Source organism: Pseudophryne corroboree, chromosome 4 (assembly GCF_028390025.1).
Source record: "Pseudophryne corroboree isolate aPseCor3 chromosome 4, aPseCor3.hap2, whole genome shotgun sequence".
Lineage (NCBI taxonomy): Eukaryota > Metazoa > Chordata > Amphibia > Anura > Myobatrachidae > Pseudophryne > Pseudophryne corroboree.
This window is the reverse complement of record NC_086447.1, coordinates 573190374-573213208: the sequence shown is the minus strand read 5'-3', so window position 1 is coordinate 573213208 and position 22835 is coordinate 573190374. Positions and strand designations below refer to the sequence as shown.

The 22835-nt window shown below is 48.3% G+C and overlaps 1 protein-coding gene across 3 annotated transcripts in view; it reads left to right on the top strand.

Annotated features, from left to right (window-relative positions):
- Positions 1-2322: 2322 nt before the first annotated feature.
- The window catches only part of RSPH3 (radial spoke head 3), a 204625-nt gene continuing 184112 nt past the window's right edge, over positions 2323-22835 (top strand). The window contains exons 1-2 of one of the 3 annotated variants that reach the window (XM_063917461.1): positions 2323-2457; positions 10682-10846. In XM_063917461.1, coding sequence (XP_063773531.1) covers positions 10734-10846 — 113 coding nt within the window. In that variant the 5' untranslated portion in view covers positions 2323-2457; positions 10682-10733. Of the gene's footprint in view, positions 2458-2624; positions 2796-10678; positions 10847-22835 lie in introns of those variants that run through there. The other 2 variants (XM_063917460.1, XM_063917462.1) reach the window with 2 other exon arrangements.

Sequence of the window (22835 nt, the reverse complement as noted above, 5' to 3'; positions counted from 1 at the left end):
GAGAGCCACCTAGATTGCACCCTTCTCGGCCGGGCACAAAAATCTAACTGGGGCTTGGAGGAGGGTCATAGGGGGAGGAGCCAGTGCACACCACCTGATCCTAAAGCTTTTACTTTTGTGCCCTGTCTCCTGCGGAGCCGCTAATCCCCATGGTCCTGACGGAGTCCCCAGCATCCACTTAGGACGTCAGAGAAATAAAAAAATTTTTTTCAAATCCCCCCCCCCACAAATATCATTTTGGAACATCGTGACAATCGGAACATCAGAAACATCGTAACTTTAATTTTAAAAGCCGGGACAGACTGCAGGTATACAGGGGAGCTTGGGAGGGTTAATTTACACAGTGGCTATTGTCTGCAGCTGCTGGAGGGGTGGTCCTGCCATGCTGACCAATCAGCAGTGATCAGCAGCACGGCAGACACACGGGGAGAGTGCAGGGAGGCAGAGGGACCTTCCGGTCCCTCTGACAGCAGCAGCGGAGAGAAGTTTCCCTTCCCTGCCGCTGCTAACAGTGTTTATCTGACTGGTCGCATCCTGAGCGACCAGGTCAGGAAAAGCACTTGCAGGCATGGTCGCATCTGATGCGACCATGCCAGGCAAGTGGCTTAATATGCCCCCTATGAAAGGCTGCTGTTAGTGGTAACAAAACATTCTTAAACTTCGCCCCTAATTAAATCTTTCCCTGTAATTTTGCAAATTCAGACATGGTTGCCATGGATTGGCACACCCTCTATCTGTACCGTTTTAGCCGGTATAGTACTTTTTTTTTTATGGTCTGTACCAGCTAAAACGGGTCTGTATTGTTTGTACCTGGTGCTGCAGCGTTTGTATAGCAGCGCTGCAGGGACACGGACTCCCATAGCGCTGCTCAGTGACAGACGGCTTCCACTGTCCTTCCCTGACAGCGCTGGCAGCCCCCAGGATAGCCGCCAGTATCATAGACAGTCAGTGCCCCTATCAGTGGTTACACCCCCTGTACCTTTTTTTAAGGTAAATGGAGGGTATGGGATGAAGGTCCACAACTTAATCAAATTATTTATGGTCAATGAAATAGGCAAAATTGTGCTGCATACCTCAGAACATGACCCTCTCCAGGAGGGACACAATGCTCTGCTCCTGGACTTCCCTCCTAATTTATGATTGCCATCACCTGTGCTGAAACGTGCCGGAAATCATAAGTTAAGAGAAAATCAGAGCATTGCGTCCCTCCTGGAGAGGGTCATGTTGGGAGGTATTCTGCTGGTGGATACTAATCATAAAATACGTGGACAAACAGAAGTGCAACCTGAACCTAACTATGGGGGTAATTCCAAGTTGATCGCAGCAGGAATTTTGTTTGCAGTTGGGCAAAACCATGTGCACTGCAGGGGAGGCAGATATAACATGTGCAGAGAGTTAGATTTGGGTGGGTTATTTTATTTCTGTGCAGGGTAAATACTGGCTGCTTTATTTTTACACTGCAAATTAGATTGCAGATTGAACACAACACACCCAGATCTAACTCTCTCTGCACATGTTAAATCTTCCTCCCCTGCAGTGCACATGGTTTTGCCCAACTGCTAACAAAATTCCTGCTGCGATCAACTTGGAATTACCCCCTATGGGCCCAATTCAGGCCTGATCGCTGTGCTGCAAATTTGCAGTGGTCTGCGATCAGGTAGTCGCTGCCCAGGGAGAGTGAAAACCCGCCCCATGCAGATGTTGCGAATGCATGTGTACGCGATGCGAAAATTCCACCAGACAGCGGACATCTGCAAATCCATTCGCAACTCACTCACCACCGAATAATTTTTCCAGTCTGTGCGTAGCCCAGGACTTACTACTACAGTGCGATACAAACAGGCTGTTCGGGGCCGGAGTTGACGTCACACACCCGCCCTGAAAAAGCTTGGGAACGCCTGCGTTTTTCCTGACACTACCAGAAAATGGCCAGTTACCACCCACAAATGTCCACTTCCTGTCAATCACCTAGCGAATGCCTTGCGATAGAAATTTTCGCACCATCCTGTCGCTGTCTGGCGATGCGCCTGCGCATTGCGGTCCATACACAGTCATTCGATAATCGCCCGCTGTGCAAACTTGCACAACAGCGATCAGGTCTGAATCAATCGGACCCTATAACAGATGACCTCAATTTACTTTAGTTAATAAGAAACTTTTGGCCTAGAGGTGCGGTAAAAAACAAACAAAAAAAACGCTTCTACACGAGGTAGCTCTCCCTGACTCATGAAAGGTTTTGAACCACTGACTCAGCGAAGCAGTTTCACTACACGTGACTTTGTCGCTGCTGTTAATAAAGATTGGTAGAAAAAAAATGCCTGTGTGACCAAGGCAAAATGCGGCGGTTGCTAGGGGAGTGTGGTGTGTACCTGGTAACCGGTCACTAAGGAACGCTGTAGCTGTGTTGCCACTTCTCAGAGCCGATCCCTGTCCCTAGAAGAGAAGCCTGTGACAGCGGTATGTGAGGGCGGATGACGGGACCTGGGGTGACGGTGTCACATGCACTAGTTTTAATGGGGGGTTGTTTGACCACCACCCACCTGTGCAACTGTAAGAACTTTAAGGCTCTCATAGTGTGAGATGAGTGACCCGTGCCTATTACCCGTGTGTCAGAGGAGGCAGCGGGCACTGGGGGAGACGCTACACCCGGCAGGACTGCCCTCAATGCGTTGTGTGGGGGAAAAGATTTCTCATGTGGTGACAGTTACTTTTCTACCAGGCATTCCGTTACTTTCTCCACGTATATACGTACTGCACTGCTGCGCAGATGGCGGTCATCCCCATTTTCTTTTTAAGTATTGAAACTAAGGTTCTCTTTAAGTTTCTTTTTGTTGTATTTCATGCCTCTGATTTTCTTAGGTGTTGTATAAAAGCACTGGGTTTGCTACTTATGCGGCTTGGAGGATGTGTTATCATTCTAGACTTTTTTTTTTTTGCATATCATTACAGTAGTATTGTCATCATGTGCATTGATTTGTGTACATTGTGTCATGTTAGTGATCCATGTCTACGTAGAGTTAATGTCAAATGTTTCTGTCACCATGAACTTGGGGTTGGGTATGATGATATTTATGTAGAATTGCTATATTAAAGTCAGGTAATATTTTCCCTAAGCTAACAACTTTGCACAGGCTGGGTACGAAATCCCGATGGTGCCCACCCTGACATCCACATTACTGGCAGCGGAATTCCAATGAATATTGGTTAGTATTTTTGACCCTTACCCACCCCTCCCACACCTAAACACCTCCCCCCCATCCCTTACCGCAACCTAATCTTCTCCCTATGGCTTAACCCTAACCATAATACTCACCTTTAGTATTCTGACCATCAGGATTCCGTAGCCAGTACTATGACCGTCCAGATGGTGAGCGCAGAGATCCTGACTACATACTCTTTGCACATGTAAAAGTTTTAAATAGTAGGTCTACTGTATTACCAAACCACACCACATAGCCGTACAGTTTTTTGTGTGTAATTACTGAATTAAGGCCCAAATATATTAAACCTTAAAAAGTGATAAAGTGGAGATGGGTAAAGAGTGATAAAGTATCAGCCAACCAGCTCCTAATTGTCATTTCTCTGACGTCCTAAGTGGATGCTGGGACTCCGTAAGGACCATGGGGAATAGCGGCTCCGCAGGAGACTTGGCACAACTAAAAGAAAGCTTTAGACTACTGGTGTGCACTAGCTCCTCCCACCATGACCCTCCTCCAGACTTTAGTTAGAATATTGTGCCCGGCTGAGCTGGATGCACACTAGGGGCTCTCCTGAGCTCCTAGAAAGAAAGTATATTTTAGGTTTTTTATTTTACAGTGAGATCTGCTGGCAACAGACTCACTGCAGAGAGGGACTAAGGGGAGAAGAAGCGAACCTACCTAACTGGTGGTAGCTTGGGCTTCTTAGGCTACTGGACACCATTAGCTCCAGAGGGATCGACCACAGGACCCGACCTTGATGTTCGGTCCCGGAGCCGCGCCGCCGGCCCCCTTACAGAGCCAGAAGCAAGAAGTGCTCCTGAAAATCGGCGGCAGAAGACTTCTGTCTTCAACAAGGTAGCGCACAGCACTGCAGCTCCTCATGCACACCTCACACTCCGGTCACTGATGGGTGCAGGGCGCTGGGGGGGGGGCGCCCTGAGGGCAATATAAGACACCTTGGCTGGCAAATCTACACCATATATAGTCAGGAAGGCTATATAGGTGTAAAAATACCCCTGCCAGAATTCCAGAAAAAGCGGGAGAAGTCCGCCGGAAAAGGGGCGGGGCCATCTCCCTCAGCACACTGGCGCCATTTTTCCCTCACAGCTCCGCTGGAAGGACGCTCCCTGGCTCTCCCCTGCAGTGTCAAGCTACATAAGGGTAAAAAAGAGAGGGGGGGCACTAAATTTAGGCGCAGTATATATAATATAAGCAGCTATAAGGGAAAAACACTCATTTATAGTGGGATCCCTGTGTTATATAGCGCTCTGGTGTGTGCTGGCATACTCTCTCTCTGTCTCCCCAAAGGGCTTTGTGGGGTCCTGTCCTCTGTCAGAGCATTCCCTGTGTGTATGCGGTGTGTCGGTACGGCTGTGTCGACATGTTTGATGAGGAGGCTTATGTGGAGGCGGAACAGATGCCGATAAATGTGATGTCACCCCCTGCGGGGTCGACACCTGAGTGGATGGTTCTGTGGAAGGAATTACGCGGCAGTGTCGACTCCTTGCATAAAAGGTTTGACGACATACCAAATGTGGGACAGCCGGCTTCTCAGCCTGTGCCTGCCCAGGCGTCTCAAAAGCCATCAGGGGCTCTAAAACGCCCGCTACCTCAGATGGCAGACACAGATGTCTACATGGATACTGACTCCAGTGTCGACGACGATGAGACTAATGTATCTTCCAATAGGGCCACACGTTATATGATTGAGGCAATGAAAAATGTGTTGCATATTTCTGATGTTACCCCGGGTACCACAAAAAAGGGTATTATGTTTGGAGAGAAAAAACTACCAGTTGTTTTTCCTCCATCTGAGGAATTAAATGAAGAGTTTGAAGAAGCGTGGGCTTCCCCTGATAAGAAACTGGTAATTTCTAAGAGGTTACTAATGGCGTACCCTTTCCCGCCAGAGGATAGGTCACGTTGGGAAACATCCCCTAGGGTGGATAAAGCGCTCACACGCTTGTCAAAGAAGGTGGCACTACCGTCTCCGGATACGGCCGCCCTGAAGGAATCTGCTGATAGAAAGCAGGAGGCTATCCTGAAGTCTATATATACACACACAGGTGTTATACTGAGACCAGCTATTGCTTCAGCATGGATGTGCAGTGCTGCAGCTGCGTGGTCAGATTCCCTGTCGGAAAATATTGAAACCCTAGACAGGACACTATATTGCTAACCGTAGAGCATATTAAAGACGCACTCTTATACATGAGGGATGCACAGAGGGATATTTGCCGGCTGGCATCTAAAATAAGTGCAATGTCCATTTCTGCCAGGAGAGGGTTATGGACTCGGCAGTGGACAGGAGATGCAGATTCAAAAAGGCACATGGAAGTTTTGCCTTATAAGGGTGAGGAGTTGTTCGGGGATGGTCTCTCGGACCTCGTTTCCACAGCAACAGCTGGGAAGTCTACATTTTTACCCCATGTTCCCTCACAGCCAAAGAAAGCACCGTGTTATCAGGTACAGTCCTTTCGGCCCAATAAGGGCAAGCGGGTTAAGGGCGCGTCCTTTCTGCCCAGAGGCAGAGGTAGAGGGAAAAAGCTGCAGCATACAGCCAGTTCCCAGGAGCAAAAGTCCTCCCCCGCTTCCTCTAAGTCCACAGCATGACGCTGGGGCTCCACAGGCGGAGCCAGGTACGGTGGGGGCCCGTCTCAAAAATTTCAGCAATCAGTGGGCTCGCTCACGGGTGGATCCCTGGATCTTTCAAGTAGTATCTCAGGGGTACAAGCTGGAATTCGAGACGTCTCCCCCCCGCCTTTTCCTCAAATCTGCCTTACCAACAACTCCCTCAGGCAGGGAGGCAGTGTTACAGGCAATTCACAAGCTGTATTCACAACAGGTGATAGTAAAGGTGCCCCTACTTCAACAAGGACGGGGTTACTATTCCACAATGTTTGTGGTACCGAAACCGGACGGTTCGGTGAGACCCATTTTAAATTTGAAATCCTTGAACACGTATATAAAAAAATTCAAGTTCAAGATGGAATCGCTCAGGGCGGTTATTGCAAGCCTGGACGAGGGGGATTACATGGTATCACTGGACATCAAGGATGCTTACCTGCATGTCCCCATTTACCATCCTCACCAGGAGTACCTCAGATTTGTGGTACAGGATTGTCATTGCCAATTCCAGACGTTGCCGTTCGGTCTATCCACAGCTCCGAGGGTCTTTACCAAGGTAATGGCCGAAATGATGATACTCCTTCGAAAGAAGGGAGTTTTAATTATCCCGTACTTGGACGAAGGCGAGATCCAAGGAGCAGTTGTTGGTCGGGGTAGCACTATCTCGGGAGGTGCTACAACAGCACGGCTGGATTCTGAATATTCCAAAGTCACAGCTGGTCCCTACGACACGTCTACTGTTCCAGGGGATGGTTCTGGACACAGAACAGAAAAAAGTGTTTCTCCCGGAGGAGAAGGCCAAGGAGCTGTCATCTCTAGTCAGAGGCCTTCTAAAACCAAAACAGGTGTCGGTGCATCACTGCACGCGGATCCTGGGAAAGATGGTAGCTTCCTACGAAGCAATTCCATTCGGCAGGTTCCATGCAAGAACCTTTCAGTGGGACCTGTTGGACAAGTGGTCCGGATCGTATCTTCAGATGCATCGGCTGATAACCCTGTCTCCAATGACCAGGGTGTCTCTGCTGTGGTGGCTGCAGAGTGCTCATCTTCAAGAGGGCCGCAGATTCGGCATACAGGACTGGGTCCTGGTGACCACGGATGCCAGCCTTCGAGGCTGGGGGGCAGTCACACAGGGAAGAAACTTCCAAGGACTATGGTCAAGCCAGGAGACTTCTCTGCACATAAATATTCTGGAACTGAGGGCCATTTACAATGCCCTAAGTCAGGCAAAACCCCTGCTTCAAAACCAGCCGGTACTGATCCAGTCAGACAACATCACGGCGGTCGCCCATGTAAACCGACAGGGCGGCACGAGAAGCAGGACGGCGATGGCAGAAGCCACAAGGATTCTCCGATGGGCGGAAAATCACGTGTTAGCACTGTCAGCAGTGTTCATTCCAGGAGTGGACAACTGGGAAGCAGACTTCCTCAGCAGGCACGACCTCCACCCGGGAGAGTGGGGACTTCATCCAGAAGTCTTCCAACTGATTGTAAACCGTTGGGAAAGGCCACAGGTGGACATGATGGCGTCCCGCCTAAACAAAAAGCTAGAAAAGTATTGCGCCAGGTCAAGAGACCCGCAGGCGATAGCTGTGGACGCTCTAGTGACACCGTGGGTGTACCGGTCGGTTTATGTGTTCCCTCCTCTTCCTCTCATACCAAAGGTACTGAGGATAATAAGGAGAAGAGGAGTAAGAACTATACTCATTGTTCCGGATTGGCCAAGAAGAGCTTGGTACCCGGAACTTCAAGAAATGATCTCAGAGGACCCATGGCCTCTGCCGCTCAGACAGGACCTGCTGCAGCAGGAGCCTGTCTGTTCCAAGACTTACCGCGGCTGCGTTTGACGGCATGGCGGTTGAACATTGGATCCTGAAGGAAAAGGGCATTCCGGAGGAAGTCATTCCTACGCTGATTAAAGCTAGTAACCGCAAACCATTATCACCGCATATGGCGAAAATATGTTGCGTGGTGTGAGGCCAGGAAGGCCCCAACGGAAGAATTTCAGCTGGGCCGTTTCCTGCACTTTCTACAGTCGGGGGTGACTATGGGCCTAAAATTGGGTTCCATTAAGGACCAGATTTCGGCTCTATCGATTTTCTTCCAGAGAGAACTGGCTTCACTACCTGAAGTTAAAACTTTTGTTAAGGGAGTGCTGCATATTCAGCCCCCTTTTGTGCCTCCAGTGACACCTTGGGATCTCAACGTGGTGTTGGATTTTCTAAAGTCACATTGGTTTGAGCCACTTAAAACCGTGGAATTGAAATATCTCACGTGGAAAGTGGTCATGTTGTTGGCCTTGGCTTCGGCCAGGCGTGTATCAGAATTGGCGGCTTTGTCATGTAAAAGCCCTTATCTGATTTTCCATATGGATAGGGCAGAATTGAGGACTCGTCCCCAATTTCTCCCTAAGGTGGTATCAGCCTTTCATCTGAACCAACCTATCGTGGTGCCTGCGGCTACTAAAGACTTGGAGGCTTCCAAGTCGTTGGATGTAGTCAGGGCCCTGAAAATGTATGTTTCCAGGACAGCTGGAGTCAGAAAGACTGACTCGCTATTTATCCTGTATGCGCCCAACAAGTTGGGTGCACCTGCTTCAAAGCAGACTATTGCTCGCTGGATCTGTAGTACGATTCAGCTTGCACATTCTGCGGCTGGACTGCCGCATCCTAAATCAGTGAAAGCCCATTCCACGAGGAAGGTGGGCTCTTCTTGGGCGGCTGCCCGAGGGGTCTCGGCTCTTCAACTTTGCCGAGCAGCTACTTGGTCGGGGTCAAACACGTTTGCTAAATTCTATAAGTTTGACACCCTGGCTGAGGAGGACCTAGAGTTTGCCCATTCGGTGCTGCAGAGTCATCCGCACTCTCCCGCCCGTTTGGGAGCTTTGGTATAATCCCCATGGTCCTTACGGAGTCTCAGCATCCACTTAGGACGTCAGAGAAAATAAGAATTTACTCACCGGTAATTCTATTTCTCGTAGTCCGTAGTGGATGCTGGGCGCCCATCCCAAGTGCGGATTGTCTGCAATACTTGTATATAGTTATTGTTTAACTAAAGGGTTATTGTTGAGCCATCTGTTGAGAGGCTCAGTTGTTATACTGTTAACTGGGTATTGTATCACGAGTTATACGGTGTGATTGGTGTGGCTGGTATGAGTCTTACCCGGGATTCAAAATCCTTCCTTATTGTGTCAGCTCTTCCGGGCACAGTATCCTAACTGAGGTCTGGAGGAGGGTCATGGTGGGAGGAGCCAGTGCACACCAGTAGTCTAAAGCTTTCTTTTAGTTGTGCCCAGACTCCTGCGGAGCCGGTATTCCCCATGGTCCTTACGGAGTCCCAGCATCCACTACGGACTACGAGAAATAGAATTACCGGTGAGTAAATTCTTATTTTTTCAAACATGGCAGTTAGGAAGCTGATTGACTGGTACTTTATCACTCTTTATTCATCTCCACTTTATCACTTTTTAAGGCTTAATACATTTGGGCCAAAATACAAACTTTCATATCTATTCCAAAGGCTGCAGTACTGTATCATGAATTCATTTCTTTTGATACTATTAGAACGTAGGCATTATTACGGGATCCGTTTAAATTTGCCGTCTGTCGGGGTCCTGGCGGTCAGGATATCGATGCCGGAATCCCGCCAGCTGGCAATGCTGCTGGCTGGAATACCGGCTCTACAAGACTATTCCCACTTGTGAGTATCCACGACATCCATAGAGTGGGAATAGATCCTGTGGCGAGCGCAATGAGCCACCGAGACTGCAGTGTAGTGAGTGCAGTGAGCCCGCAAGGGGACTCTGCGCTCGCTCCACTGCCGGCATACTAGCTGCCGGGATGCAGCTGTCGATACATTGACAGCCAGACTTTCTGACTAAAATATTAATAAAAAAACGTATGCATTGCTGTTTATGCACACACAGAAGCACTTGCATAGATAGATAGATAGATAGATAGATAGATACAGATGAAAGGTAAAGTTGGACCACCCTCTTTTCAAAATGATGTATTTTTACCTACAGGATGACTCTCGCATGGCACTAAACAGCTCAGAGCAGCACTGGTTACATGACTAAGGAACAGTGACCCTCACATATGAAATTTGGGGACTCAATCCAATTACCCGCAAAGGGGGAAAGTTACATTTGTAGTGTCATGTAAATGCCAGCAACAGCACCGTAATTCACTCATTGTGGCCCGATCTCACCCTGGATTCACAGATTTTTGTACGCTGCCCTTTGGGGCTGCAAACAAAAATTTGCAAGGCCGTTAGTGCAGCTTTATGCCGCACTTATGGCACCAACTTACACCCGCGGACGTCACATGTAATTAGATAGACCACATGGAATTATGTATATCTGCTTTAATATATAGGTACTTTATGCCTTTTCATAATATTGTATATAGATTTCAATATTTTCCTCATATTAAAGTTTGTGTGCAATAAATTAAGTAATAGGTACTGTGCATAATCTGCATAGAACTGTGTGATATATTGGTCATATGTAATAGGGTCCGAGTTTGCCGGAGGTCCGGGATGCCGACCGACCTCGAACATTTTTTTAAAACGGCAATAATTTACAAGGCATCCCGCACCTCCGGCAAGCTCTATTACCCTATTACATATGCCCCTCTATATTCATATGATGGGAAGAAGTTAGTTTGTAGACAGTTACAATGCTGACAGCATAATACCGACACAGTACTAATGCTAATTAAAGCCCATACAATACATAGTGAATATAATTTACAATTTAGGTTAAGCAGATCTTTAACACTTTTGATGTCATTATACTGACAAACTCAAAAGGTTCTTATGCATTTTCTAACACAAAGTCTTCTCTCTAGCAGCATCCCTGGGTGTATGACGGAACCACTAGGAAACAACTAGAAAGACACAGCCATGACGTCTGTATTGCCCAACCAGAAGGATATGGGAAGTGGAACATACACTTTCTCCAGCCATCCAAGGGTTGTTCAAAATCGCAGGAAGTACCGAGGAGTAGAGCCACTAATGTGAGTGTAATATCCAAGACCTGCATGAAACCAAGACAATAGGGTGGTCTATTAGAAGCCTAGCATGGGCAAGTGCAGGATTTCAGAGTGGAGTTTCTATCTGTATAGACAGAGGATATTCATGCACTCCATTCATGCACAATTGGCTTTTCTTTTACCAGTTACCAATTTTCTGCCACATCCCACTGCATTTGCATATGTCCGCCCACAAGGTGGATGACATAGTGACAGGCAAACATAGGAAATATGGGCAGATTATTGAGAATGTACACACACACTGCTCAATATCTGGGGATTGTGGCAGATATTTTTGGTCTGGGCCGATTGATCGGAAAATCGATTGTTCGGGTTTGTGTGCAAGAGTTTCCCGAATTATCGGCGAAACGCCACCACGATCATTCGTACACACTATACAATAAATCAGGCCAATGTCCCAATTATTGGCAAATCAGCCCAATAATTGTGTACTGTGTATCTAGCTTTACACTTGGTATCTGGAAAGAGGAGCGTTATTGACAGGGTTAAAAGGTTGACATACAAAATGTTGACACAGTAAGGTTGGCACATGCTTTTCATGATTTGAAGGGTTAGGGTTAGTGTATGGGAGGGTTGGTTAGAGTTAGGCACTAGGAGGGGGGATAGGTTTAGGCAATGGGAGGGTTGGTTAGGGTTAGGCACTAGGGGGAGTGTTAGAGTTAAGCTATGGCGGGGTTGGTTAGGGTTAGACACTAGGGGAAGGTTAGGCTATGGGAGGGTTGGTTAGGGTTAGGCACTAGGGGGAGAGTTAAGCTTAGACTAAAATAACAAAAATAAAAATCATGAAAAACACATGTTGACCTGTTTTATGTTATGCTTTTAACTCTGTCGACCTTAGTCACTGTTTACCTATTGACTGTAGACCTATTGACCCTGTCGACCTATTGACTCGGTCTACCTATTGTATGTCGACCGATTGGCTGTCTAGACGCTGTCTAGCCTTCAATCCACATCCTTTACACTTTGCAATGAAAGATTTATAATAGGGGCTTAACATGATAATAGTGGGCCACATAGTAAGATTTTGAAGGCCCCACATAGTTTCTAGTGAAGGTACCTTCTCCTCGCCTTCCTTGCCAGTCTAGCTGCCCATGACCAATACTCTGCACTCCTCATTGTACTTTCTGTTCGAAGAAGACAAAAACATCCGCATTCGCTCTTAACATAATTAAATTTTGGAACACTAGAATGCTGGTTCCAGATTGATGGGAAAAATTTACGACCTATTCAATTTTGATGGGGTACTGAACAATAATGCTCTATTCCAGCTGTCACTGTCTTCTCCGAAGGGCCGACCAATTAGAATGTAGCAGGAACCAGGAAGTAGAATAAAAAATAACATCAGTAAAAAATCAGAGATGGTGGGAAATAATCAACCTCTCACAATTGGTGCAAAAATATGGGATATTGACCTCAAATGTTTGCAAAGCATCAATGTTGATGTCCAATCTATAGTTTGCAATCGAACATAAGGGAGCTAATTAACAGTAGTGTCGACCTTATTTTCTCCTTTTTTAGAGGAGAGAAGAACTCTGTATAGGGATTCAACTCAGACCCATTTTGAAATCCCAGGTGTTTTGTGGTTACTGGGATACATTCCCACAATTAATGCCCAGTTTATAATTAAAGGAAAAAGTGGTATAAAAAAGTTGTATCAAAAAGCAGTCAGTTTTGAATAACATTTTATTTGTTCAAATCTAAAGAGTAAGAGTATTTCTCTAACGTCCTAAGTGGATGCTGGGGACTCCGTCAGGACCATGGGGTTTAGCGGCTCCGCAGGAGACAGGGCACAATAATAAAAGCTTTAGGATCAGGTGGTGTGCACTGGCTCCTCCCCCTATGACCCTCCTCCAAGCCTCAGTTAGATCTTTGTGCCCGGCCGAGAAGGGTGCAATCTAGGTGGCTCTCCTAAAGAGCTGCTTAGAATAAAAGTTTAAGTTAGGTTTTTTATTTTCAGTGAGTCCTGCTGGCAACAGGCTCACTGCTACGAGGGACTTAGGGGAGAGAAGTAAACTCACCTGCGTGCAGGATGGATTTGCTTCTTAGGCTACTGGACACCATTAGCTCCAGAGGGAGTCGGAACACAGGTCTCACCCTGGGGTTCGTCCCGGAGCCGTGCCGCCGACCCCCCTTGCAGATGCCGAAGTTGAAGAGGTCCAGAGGTCCAGAAACAGGCGGCAGAAGACTTTCAGTCTTCATAAGGTAGCGCACAGCACTGCAGCTGTGCGCCATTGTTGTCAGCACACTTCATACCAGCGGTCACTGAGGGTGCAGGGCGCTGGGGGGGGCGCCCTGGGCAGCAATGTATTATACCTTTTTTATGGCTAAAATACATCACATATAGCCCTTGAGGCTATATGGATGTATTTAACCCCTGCCAGATCTCACAAACTCCGGGAGAAGAGCCCGCCGTTTTAGGGGGCGGGGCCTATTCTCCTCAGCACACGGCGCCATTTTCCTGCTCAGCTCTGCTGTGAGGAAGGCTCCCAGGCTCTCCCCTGCACTGCACTACAGAAACAGGGTTAAAACAGAGAGGGGGGGCACTTATTTGGCGATATGATTACATATGTGAAAATGCTATAAGGGAAAACACTTGTATAAGGGGTTGTCCCTGTATAATTATAGCGTTTTTGGTGTGTGCTGGCAAACTCTCCCTCTGTCTCCCCAAAGGGCTAGTGGGGTCCTGTCCTCTATCAGAGCATTCCCTGTGTGTGTGCTGTGTGTCGGTACGTGTGTGTCGACATGTAGGAGGACGATGTTGGTGAGGAGGCGGAGCAAATTGCCTGTATTGGTGATGTCACTCTCTAGGGAGTCGACACCGGAATGGATGGCTTATTTAGGAATTACGTGATAATGTCAACACGATGCAAGGTCGGTTGACGACATGAGACGGCCGGCAAACAAATTAGTACCTGTCCAGGCGTCTCAGACACCGTCAGGGGCTTGTAAAAACGCCCATTTACCTCAGTTGGTCGACACAGACACAGACACGGACACTGACTTCAGTGTCGACGGTGAAGAAACAAACGTATTTTCCTTTAGGGCCACACGTTACATGTTAAGGGCAATGAAGGAGGTGTTACATATTTCTGATACTACAAGTACCACAAATAAGGGTATTATGTAGGGTGGGAATAATCTACTTGTAGTTTTTCCTGAATCAGATAAATTAAAGTGTGTGATGATACGTGGGTTTCCTCCGATAGAAAATTATTGGAGGTATACCCTTTCCCGCCAGAAGTGAGGGCGAGTTGGGAAACACACCTTAGGGTGGATAAGGCACTCACACGCTTATAAAAACAAGTGGCGTTACCGTCTCCAGATACGGCCGCCCTCAAAGAGCCAGCTGATAGGAAGCTGAAAAATATCCTAAAAAGTATATACACACATACTGGTGTTATACTACGACCAGCAATCGCCTCAGCCTGGATGTGCAGCGCTGGGGGGGCTTGGTCGGATTTCCTGACTGAAAATATTGATACCCTTGACAGGAACAATATTTTATTGACTATAGAGCATTTTAAGGATGCATTTCTATATATGCGAGATGCGCAGAGGGATATTTGCATTCTGGCATCAAGAGTAGATGTGATGTCCATATCTGCCAGACGATGTTTATAGACACGACAGTGGTCAGGTGATGCAGATTCCAGACGGCACATGGAAGTATTGCCGTATAAAGGGGCGGTCCATCGGACCTGGTGGCCATGGCAACAGCTGGAAAATCCACTTTTGTTACCCCAAGTCACATCTCAGCAGAAAAGGACACAGTCTTTTCAGTCTCAGTCCTTTCGTACCCATAAAGGCAGGCGGGCAAAAGGCCAGTCATATCTGCCCAGGGTTAGAGGAAAGGGAAGAAGACTGCAGCAGGCAGCCCATTCCCAGGAACAGAAGTCCTCCACAGCTTCTGCCAAGTCCGCAGCATGACGCTGGGGCCATACAAGCGTACTCAGGTGCGGTGGGGGGTCATCTCAAGAGTTTCAGCACGCAGTGGGCTCACTCGCAAGTGGACTCCTGGATCCTACACGTAGTATCCCAGGTGTACATTGGAAATTCGAGACGTCTTCCCCTCACAAGTTCCTGAAGTCTGCTTTACCAACGTCTCCCTCCGACAGGGAGGCAGTATTGGGAAAAAAATTCACAGGCTGTATTCCCAGCAGGTGATAATCAAAGTACCCCTCCTACAACAAGGGAAGGGGTATTATTCCACACTATATTGTGGTACTGAAGCCAAACGGCTCGGTGAGATCTAAAAGATTTGAACAATTACATACAAGGGTTCAAATCAAGATGGAGTCACTCAGAGCAGTGATAGCGAACCAGGACGATATGGTGTCACTGGATATCAGGGACGCTTACCTACATGTCCAAATTTTGCCCTTCTCACCAAGGGTATCTCAGGTTCGTGGTACAGAACTGTCACTATCAGTTCAGACGCTGCCGTTTGGATTGTCCACGGCACCCCGGGTCTTTACCATGGTAATGGCCGAAATGATGATTTTTCCTAAAAGAAATATGGACGCTTTCCTGATAAGGGCAAGGTCCAGAGAACAGTTGGCGGTCGGAGTAGCACTATCTCAAGTAGTTCTACGACAGCACGAGTGGATTCTAAATATTCCAAAATCGCAGCTTTTTCCGACGACACGTCTAATGTTCCTAGGAATGATTCTGGACACAGTCCAGAAAAGGATGTTTTCTCCCGGAGAAGAAGACCAGGGAGTTATCCGAGCTAGTCAGGAACCTCCTAAAACCAGGAAAAGTATCAGTGCATCATTGCACAAGGGTCCTGTGAAAAATGGTGGTTTCTTACAAAGCGATCCCATTCGGTAGATTTCACGCAAGAACCTTTCAGTGGAATCTGCTGGGAAAATGGTCCGGATCGCATCTTCAGATGCATCAGCGGATAACCCTGTCTCCAAGGACAAGGGTGTTTTCTTCTGCGGTGGCTGCAGAGTGCTCATCTATGAAAGGGCCGCAGATTCGACATTCAGGACTGGGTCCTGGTGACCACGGATGCCAGCCTGAGTGGCTGGGGAGCAGTCACACAAGGAAAAAATTTCCAGGGAGTGTGATCAAGTCTGGAGACTTCTCTCCACATAAATATACTGGAGCTAAGGGCAATTTACAAGGCTCTAAGCTTAGCAAGACCTCTGCTTCATGGTCAGCCGGTATTGATCCAGTGGGACAACATCACGGCAGTCGCCCACGTAAACAGACAGGGCGGCACATGAAGCAGGAGGGAAATGGCAGAAACTGCAAGGATTCTTCGCTGGGCGAAAAATCATGTGATAACACTCTCAGCAGTGTTAATTCCGGGAGTGGAAAACTGGTAAGCAAACTTCCTCAGCAGGCAAAACCTCCACCCGGGAGAGTGGGGACTTCAGCGGGAAGTCTTCCACATGATTGTAAACCGTTGGGAAAAACCAAAGGTGGACATGATGGCGTCCCGCCTGAACAAAAAATTAGACAAATATTGCGCCAGGTCAAGGGACCCTCAGGCAATAGCGGTGGACGCTCTGGTAACACTGTGGGTGTACCAGTCAGGGTATGTGTTCCCTCCTATGCATCTCATGCCAAAAGTACTGAGAATCATAAGAAGGAGATGAGTAAGAACGATACTCGTGGTTCCGGATGGGTCAAGAAGGACTTGGTACCCGGAACTTCAAGAGATGCTCACGGAAGAACCGTGGCCTCTACCTTTAAGAAAGGACCTGCTCCAGCAGGGGCCTTGTCTGTTCCAAGACTTGCCGCGGCTGCGTTTGATGGCATGGCAGTTGAGCGCCGGATCCTGAAAGGGCATTCCAGATGAAGTCATCACTACCCTGGTCGAAGCCAGGAAGGATGTAACCGCAAAACATTTTCACCGCATTTGGCGAAAATATGTTGCGTGGTGTGAGGCCAAGAAGGTCCCTACAGAGGAATTCCAACTGGGTCGTTTCCTACATTTCCTGAAAACAGGACTGTCTATGGGCCTAAAATTAGGGTCCATTAAGGTTCAAATTTCGACCCTGTCAAATTTCTTCCAGAAAGAACTGGCTTCAGTGCCTGAAGTTCAGACGTTTGTAAAAGGGGTACTGCATATACAGCCTCCTTTTGTGCCCCCAGTGGCACCTTGGGATCTCTATGTTGTTTTGAGTTTCCTAAAGTCAAATTGGTTTGATCCACTCACCACTGTGGAATTAAAATATTTCACATGGAAGGTGAAGATTCTATTAGCCCTGGCTTCAGCCAGGCGTGTGTCAGAATGGGCGGCTTTATCATATAAAAGCCCTTACTTAATTTTTCATTCTGACAGGGCAGAATTGAGGACTCGTCCTCAATTTCTCCTTAAGGTGTTTTCTGTTTTTCACATGAACCAACCTATTGTGGTACCTGCGGCTACTAGGGACTTGGAGGACTCCAAGTTACTTGACGTTGTCAGGGCCCTGAAAATATATGTTTCCAGGACGACTGGAGTCAGAAAATCTGACTCGCTGTTTAGCCTGTATGCACCCAACAAGATGGGTGTTCCTGCTTCTAAGCAGACGATTGCTCGCTGGATTTGTAGTACAATTCAGCTTGCACATTCTGTGGCAGGCTTGCCACAGCCAAAATCAGTAAAAGCCCATTCCACGGGGAAGTGGGCTCATCTTGGGCGGCTGCCCGAGGGGTCTCGGCTTTACAACTTTGCCGAGCTGCTACTTGGTCAGGGGCACACCCTGACTGAGGAGGACCTGGAGTTCTCTCATTCGGTGCTGCAGAGTCATCCGCACTCTCCCGCCCGTTTGGGAGCTTTGGTATAATCCCCATGGTCCTGACGGAGTCCCCAACATCCACTTAGGACGTTAGAGAAAATAAGAATTTACTTACCGATAATTCTATTTCTCGTAGTCCGTAGTGGATGCTGGGCGCCCATCCCAAGTGCGGATTGTCTGCAATACTTGTACATAGTTATTGTTACAAAAATCGGGTTATTATTGTTGTGAGCCATCTTTTCAGAGGCTCCTTCGTTGTTATCATGCTGTTAACTGGGTATAGTATCACGAGTTATACGGTGTGATTGGTGTGGCTGGTATGAGTCTTACCCGGGATTCAAAATCCTTCCTTATTGTGTACGCTCGTCCGGGCACAGTATCCTAACTGAGGCTTGGAGGAGGGTCATAGGGGGAGGAGCCAGTGCACACCACCTGATCCTAAAGCTTTTATTATTGTGCCCTGTCTCCTGCGGAGCCGCTAAACCCCATGGTCCTGACGGAGTCCCCAGCATCCACTACGGACTACGAGAAATAGAATTATCGGTAAGTAAATTCTTATTTTTATAATTTGGGTACCGTTTATATAGCCATAAAACCCCCTTGCAAAACGGACATAAAATAGGTGGACATTGAGGGTGGTTTGCAATAATCCCATAGCTGGGATTCCTCCGGCAATGCTGTCCAGGATTCCCATGCCACAACGTGGCATCAGTGACGCCACTGTCATGCCGTTCTGGTGCTTCTCCCTCTGCTGCTCCAATCCACCTGTAGTTCTGGGAATTGGACCTGCCCCTTATTTTGGCTCAGGTGCTAGAGATGGAGAGAGGCGTGCAGGGAGCGTGGCCTGCAGGACGGAACATTCATTTGTTGATGGAGTCCGAGATTGCCGGAGGTGTGGGATGCCGGCCGATCTCAGACTTTTTTTAAAAAGGAGCAATAACATACAAAGCACGGTTTTGCCTTGTAAGTGATTGCTCCTTTAAAAAAAAGCGTCCGAGATCAGCCGGTATCCCGCACCTCCGGCAACCTCGGACTCCATTACATCCCACCATATGTTTGGAACATGACACAAGTACCAAGATTGGACCAGGGAGGGAAGAGGGGGCTACAGGCCTTGACATTTTTAAGGATTTTCTCTTACGTCCTAGAGGATGCTGGGGGCTCCGTAAGGACCATGGGGAATAGACGGGCTCCGCAGGAGACATGGGCACTATAAAGAAACTTTAGAAGGGGTGTCCACTGGCTCCTCCCTCTGCCCCTCCTCCAGACCTCAGTTAGATCCTTTGCCCAGGGGAGACTGGGTGCTTTCAGGGGAGCTCTCCTGAGTTTCTCTGTAAAAAATAATTTTGTTAGGTTTTTTATTTTCAGGGAGTCCTGCCGGCAACAGGCTCCCTGCGTCGTGGGACTGAGGAGAGAGAAGCAGACCTACTTCAGTGATAGGCTCTGCTTCTTAGGCTACTGGACACCATTAGCTCTAGAGGGATCGTAACGCAGGTCTCACCCTAGCCGTTCGTCCCAGAGCCGCGCCGCCGTCCTCCTTGCAGAGCCGGAAGATAGAAGCCAGGTGAGTATACGAAGAAAGAAGACTTCACAGGCGGCAGAATACTTTGATCTTCACTGAGGTAACGTGCAGCGGTAACGCTGCGCGCCATTGCTCCCACACACACACACACACACACACGATACAGGCACGGATGGGTGCAGGGCGCAGGGGGGGGCTCTTGGCTGGCATAAATAATTGTATATTAAGGTGTGGCATTATTATATACAATCCCCCGCCAGGTTTTTTTTTGTATTTTGAGCGGGACCGAAGCCCGCCGCTGAGGGGGCGGAGCTTGATCCCACAGCACTAACCAGCGCCATTTTCTCCACAGCACGCTGCTGAGAAGCTGGCTCCCCGGACTCTGTCACCTGCTGAACACGGTGACAGAGGGCTTTAAAGGAGGGGGGGGGGCACATAATTTTGGCCCAGTCGGTATATAAAAAAGCGCTATATATATCTGTGAATTGTGTTTCCAGGGTCTTTGGCGCTGGGTGTGTGCTGGCATACTCTCTCTCTGTCTCTCCAAAGGGCCTTGTTGGGGACCTGTCTCCAGATTAGAGATTTCCCTGAGTGTGTGGGGTGTCGGTACGTGTGTGTTGGCATGTCTGAAGCGGAAGGCTCTTCTAGGGAGGAGGTGGAGCAAATGAGTGTGGTGTCTCCGTCGGCAAAGCCGACACCTGATTGGGTGGATATGTAGAATGTTTTAAATGCAAATGTGATTTTATTACACAAAAGGTTGGACAAAGTGGAGTCCAGGAAAAGTACAGGGAGTCAATCCCTGACTTTCACTTTGTCACAGGGCCCTTCTGGGTCTCAGAAGCGCCCACTATCCCAAGTAGTAGACACTGATACCGACACGGATTCTGACTCCAGTGTCGACTACGATGATGCGAGGTTGCAGCCAAAATTGGCGAAAAGTATTCATTATATGATTATTGCAATAAAAGATGTGTTGCATATCACAGATGACCCCTCTGTACCTGACACGAGGGTCCACATGTTTAAAGAAAAGAAACCTGATGTTACTTTCCCCCCTTCACATGAGCTAAATTAGTTGTTTGAAAGGGCTTGGGAAACTCCAGACAAGAAACTGCAGATTCCCAAAAGGATTCTTATGGCGTATCCTTTCCCGGCTAAGGACAGGATACGGTGGGAATCCTCCCCCAGGGTGGACAAAGCGTTGACGCGCTTATCCAAAAAGGTGGCGCTGCCGTCTCAAGATACCGCAACACTCAAGGATCCTGCTGATCGCAGGCAGGAGACTACCTTGAAGTCGATATACACACATACTGGTACATTACTCAGACCGGCGATAGCGTCGTCTTGGGTTTGTAGCGCTGTAGCAGCGTGTACAGATACCTTGTCTGCTGAAATTGATACACTGGATAAGGATACCATTTTATTGACCTTGGGTCATATTAAGGATGCTGTCCTATATATGAGAGATGCTCAGAGAGACGTTGGCCTACTGGGTTCCGGAGCCAACGCCATGGCGATTTCTGCTAGGCGAGCCCTGTGGACCCGCCAATGGAAGGGTGATGCCGACTCAAAGAGGCATATGGAGGTTTTGCCTTACAAGGGTGAGGACTTATTTGGGGAAGGTCTCACGGACCTGGTTTCCACAGCTACTGCAGGTAAATCCACTTTTTTACCTTATGTTTCCTCACAGCCAAAGAAAACGCCACATTATCAGATGCAGTCCTTTCGGTCGCATAAATCCAAAAGAGTACGGGGATCTTCCTTTCTCACCAGAGGTAAGGGCAGAGGGAAAAAGCTGCCAACTACAGCTAGTTCCCAGGAGCAGAAGTCCTCCCCGGCTTCTACAAAATCCACCGCATGACGCTGGGGCTCCGCTGAGGGAGTCCGCCCCAGTGGGGGCACGTCTTCGACTTTTCAGCCACGTCTGAGTTCAATCACAGGTGGATCCCTGGGCAATAGACATTGTTTCCCATTGGTTACAAGCTGGAATTCGAAGAGGTGCCTCCTCGCCGGTTTTTCAAATCGGCCCTACCAGCTTCTTCCCCAGAGAGGGAGGTAGTTTTAAATGCAATTCAAAAACTGTGTCTTCAACAAGTGGTGGTCAAAATTCCCCTGCTTCAACAGGGGACGGGGTACTACTCAACCCTGTTTGTGGTCCCGAAACCGGACGGTTCGGTCAGACCCATTGAATTTAAAATCCTTAAACCTATACTTGAAAAGGTTCAAATTCTAGATGGAATCGCTCAGAGCGGTCATCGCCAGCCTGGAGGGGGGGGGATTATATGGTGTCCCTGGACATAAAAGATGCATACCTTCATGTCCCCATATATCCTCCTCATCAGGCATTCCTGAGATTTGCTGTACAGGATTGTCATTACCAATTTCAGACGTTGCCGTTTGGGCTTTCCACGGCCCGAGGATTTTCACCAAGGTAATGGCGGAAATGATGGTGCTCCTGCGCAAGCAGGGAGTCACAATTATCCCGTACTTGGACGATCTCCTGATAAAAGCGAGACCGAGAGAACATTTGCTGAACAGCGTATCACTCTCCCTGAGGGTGTTGCAGCAGCACGGCTGGATTCTCAATCTACCAAAGTCACAGTTGGTTCCAACGACCCGATTGCCTTTCTTAGGCATGATTCTGGACACGGAACAAAAAAGGGTTTTTCTCCCGTTGGAAAAGGCCCAGGAACTCCAGAACTTGGTCAGGGACCTGTTAAAGCCAAAAAGGGTGTTGGTCCATCAATGCACTCGAGTTCTGGGAAAGATGGTGGCGTCTTACGAGGCCATTCCCTACGGCAGGTTCCATGCGAGGACCTTTCAGTGGGACCTTCTGGACAAGTGGTCCGGGTCACATCTACATATTCATCAGATGATCAGCCTGTCCCCCAGGGCCAAGGTATCTCTCTTGTGGTGGCTGCAGAGTGCTCACCTTCTAGAGGGTCGCAAGTTCGGCATTCAAGACTGGGTTCTGGTGACCACGGACGCGAGCCTCCGAGGATGGGGAGCAGTCACACAGGGAAGAAACTTCCAGGGACTGTGGTCAAGCCAGGAGGCTTGTCTACACATCAACGTACTGGAATTGAGTGCCATATACAACGGCCTGCGTCAAGCGGAGAATGTTCTTCGCGACCTACCGGTTCTGATTCAGTCAGACAACGTCACAGCAGTGGCTCATGTAAACCGCCAAGGCGGAACAAAGAGCAGAGTGGCAATGGCATAAGACACCAGAATTCTTTGCTGGGCGGAAAATCATGTAAGCGCTCTGACAGCAGTCTTCATTCCGGGAGTGGACAACTGGGAAGCAGACTTCCTCAGCAGACACGATCTCCATCCAGGAGAGTGGGGACTTCATCAAGAAGTCTTTACAGAGATTGCATGTCAGTGGGGACTGCCTCAAATAGACATGATGGCGTCACGCCTCAACAAGAAGCTTCCGAGGTATTGTGCAAGGTCAAGGGACCCTCAGGCGGTAGCTGTGGAAGCCCTGGTGACACCGTGGGTGTTTCAGTCGGTCTATGTGTTCCCTCCTCTTCCTCTTATCTCAAAAATATTGAGAATCATCAGACGAAAAGGAGTACAGACAATTCTCATTGTTCCAGATTGGCCTCGAAGGGCCTGGTATCCGGATCTGCAGGAAATGCTCACAGAAGATCCGTGGCCTCTTCCTCTCAGAGAGGACCTGTTGCAACAGGTG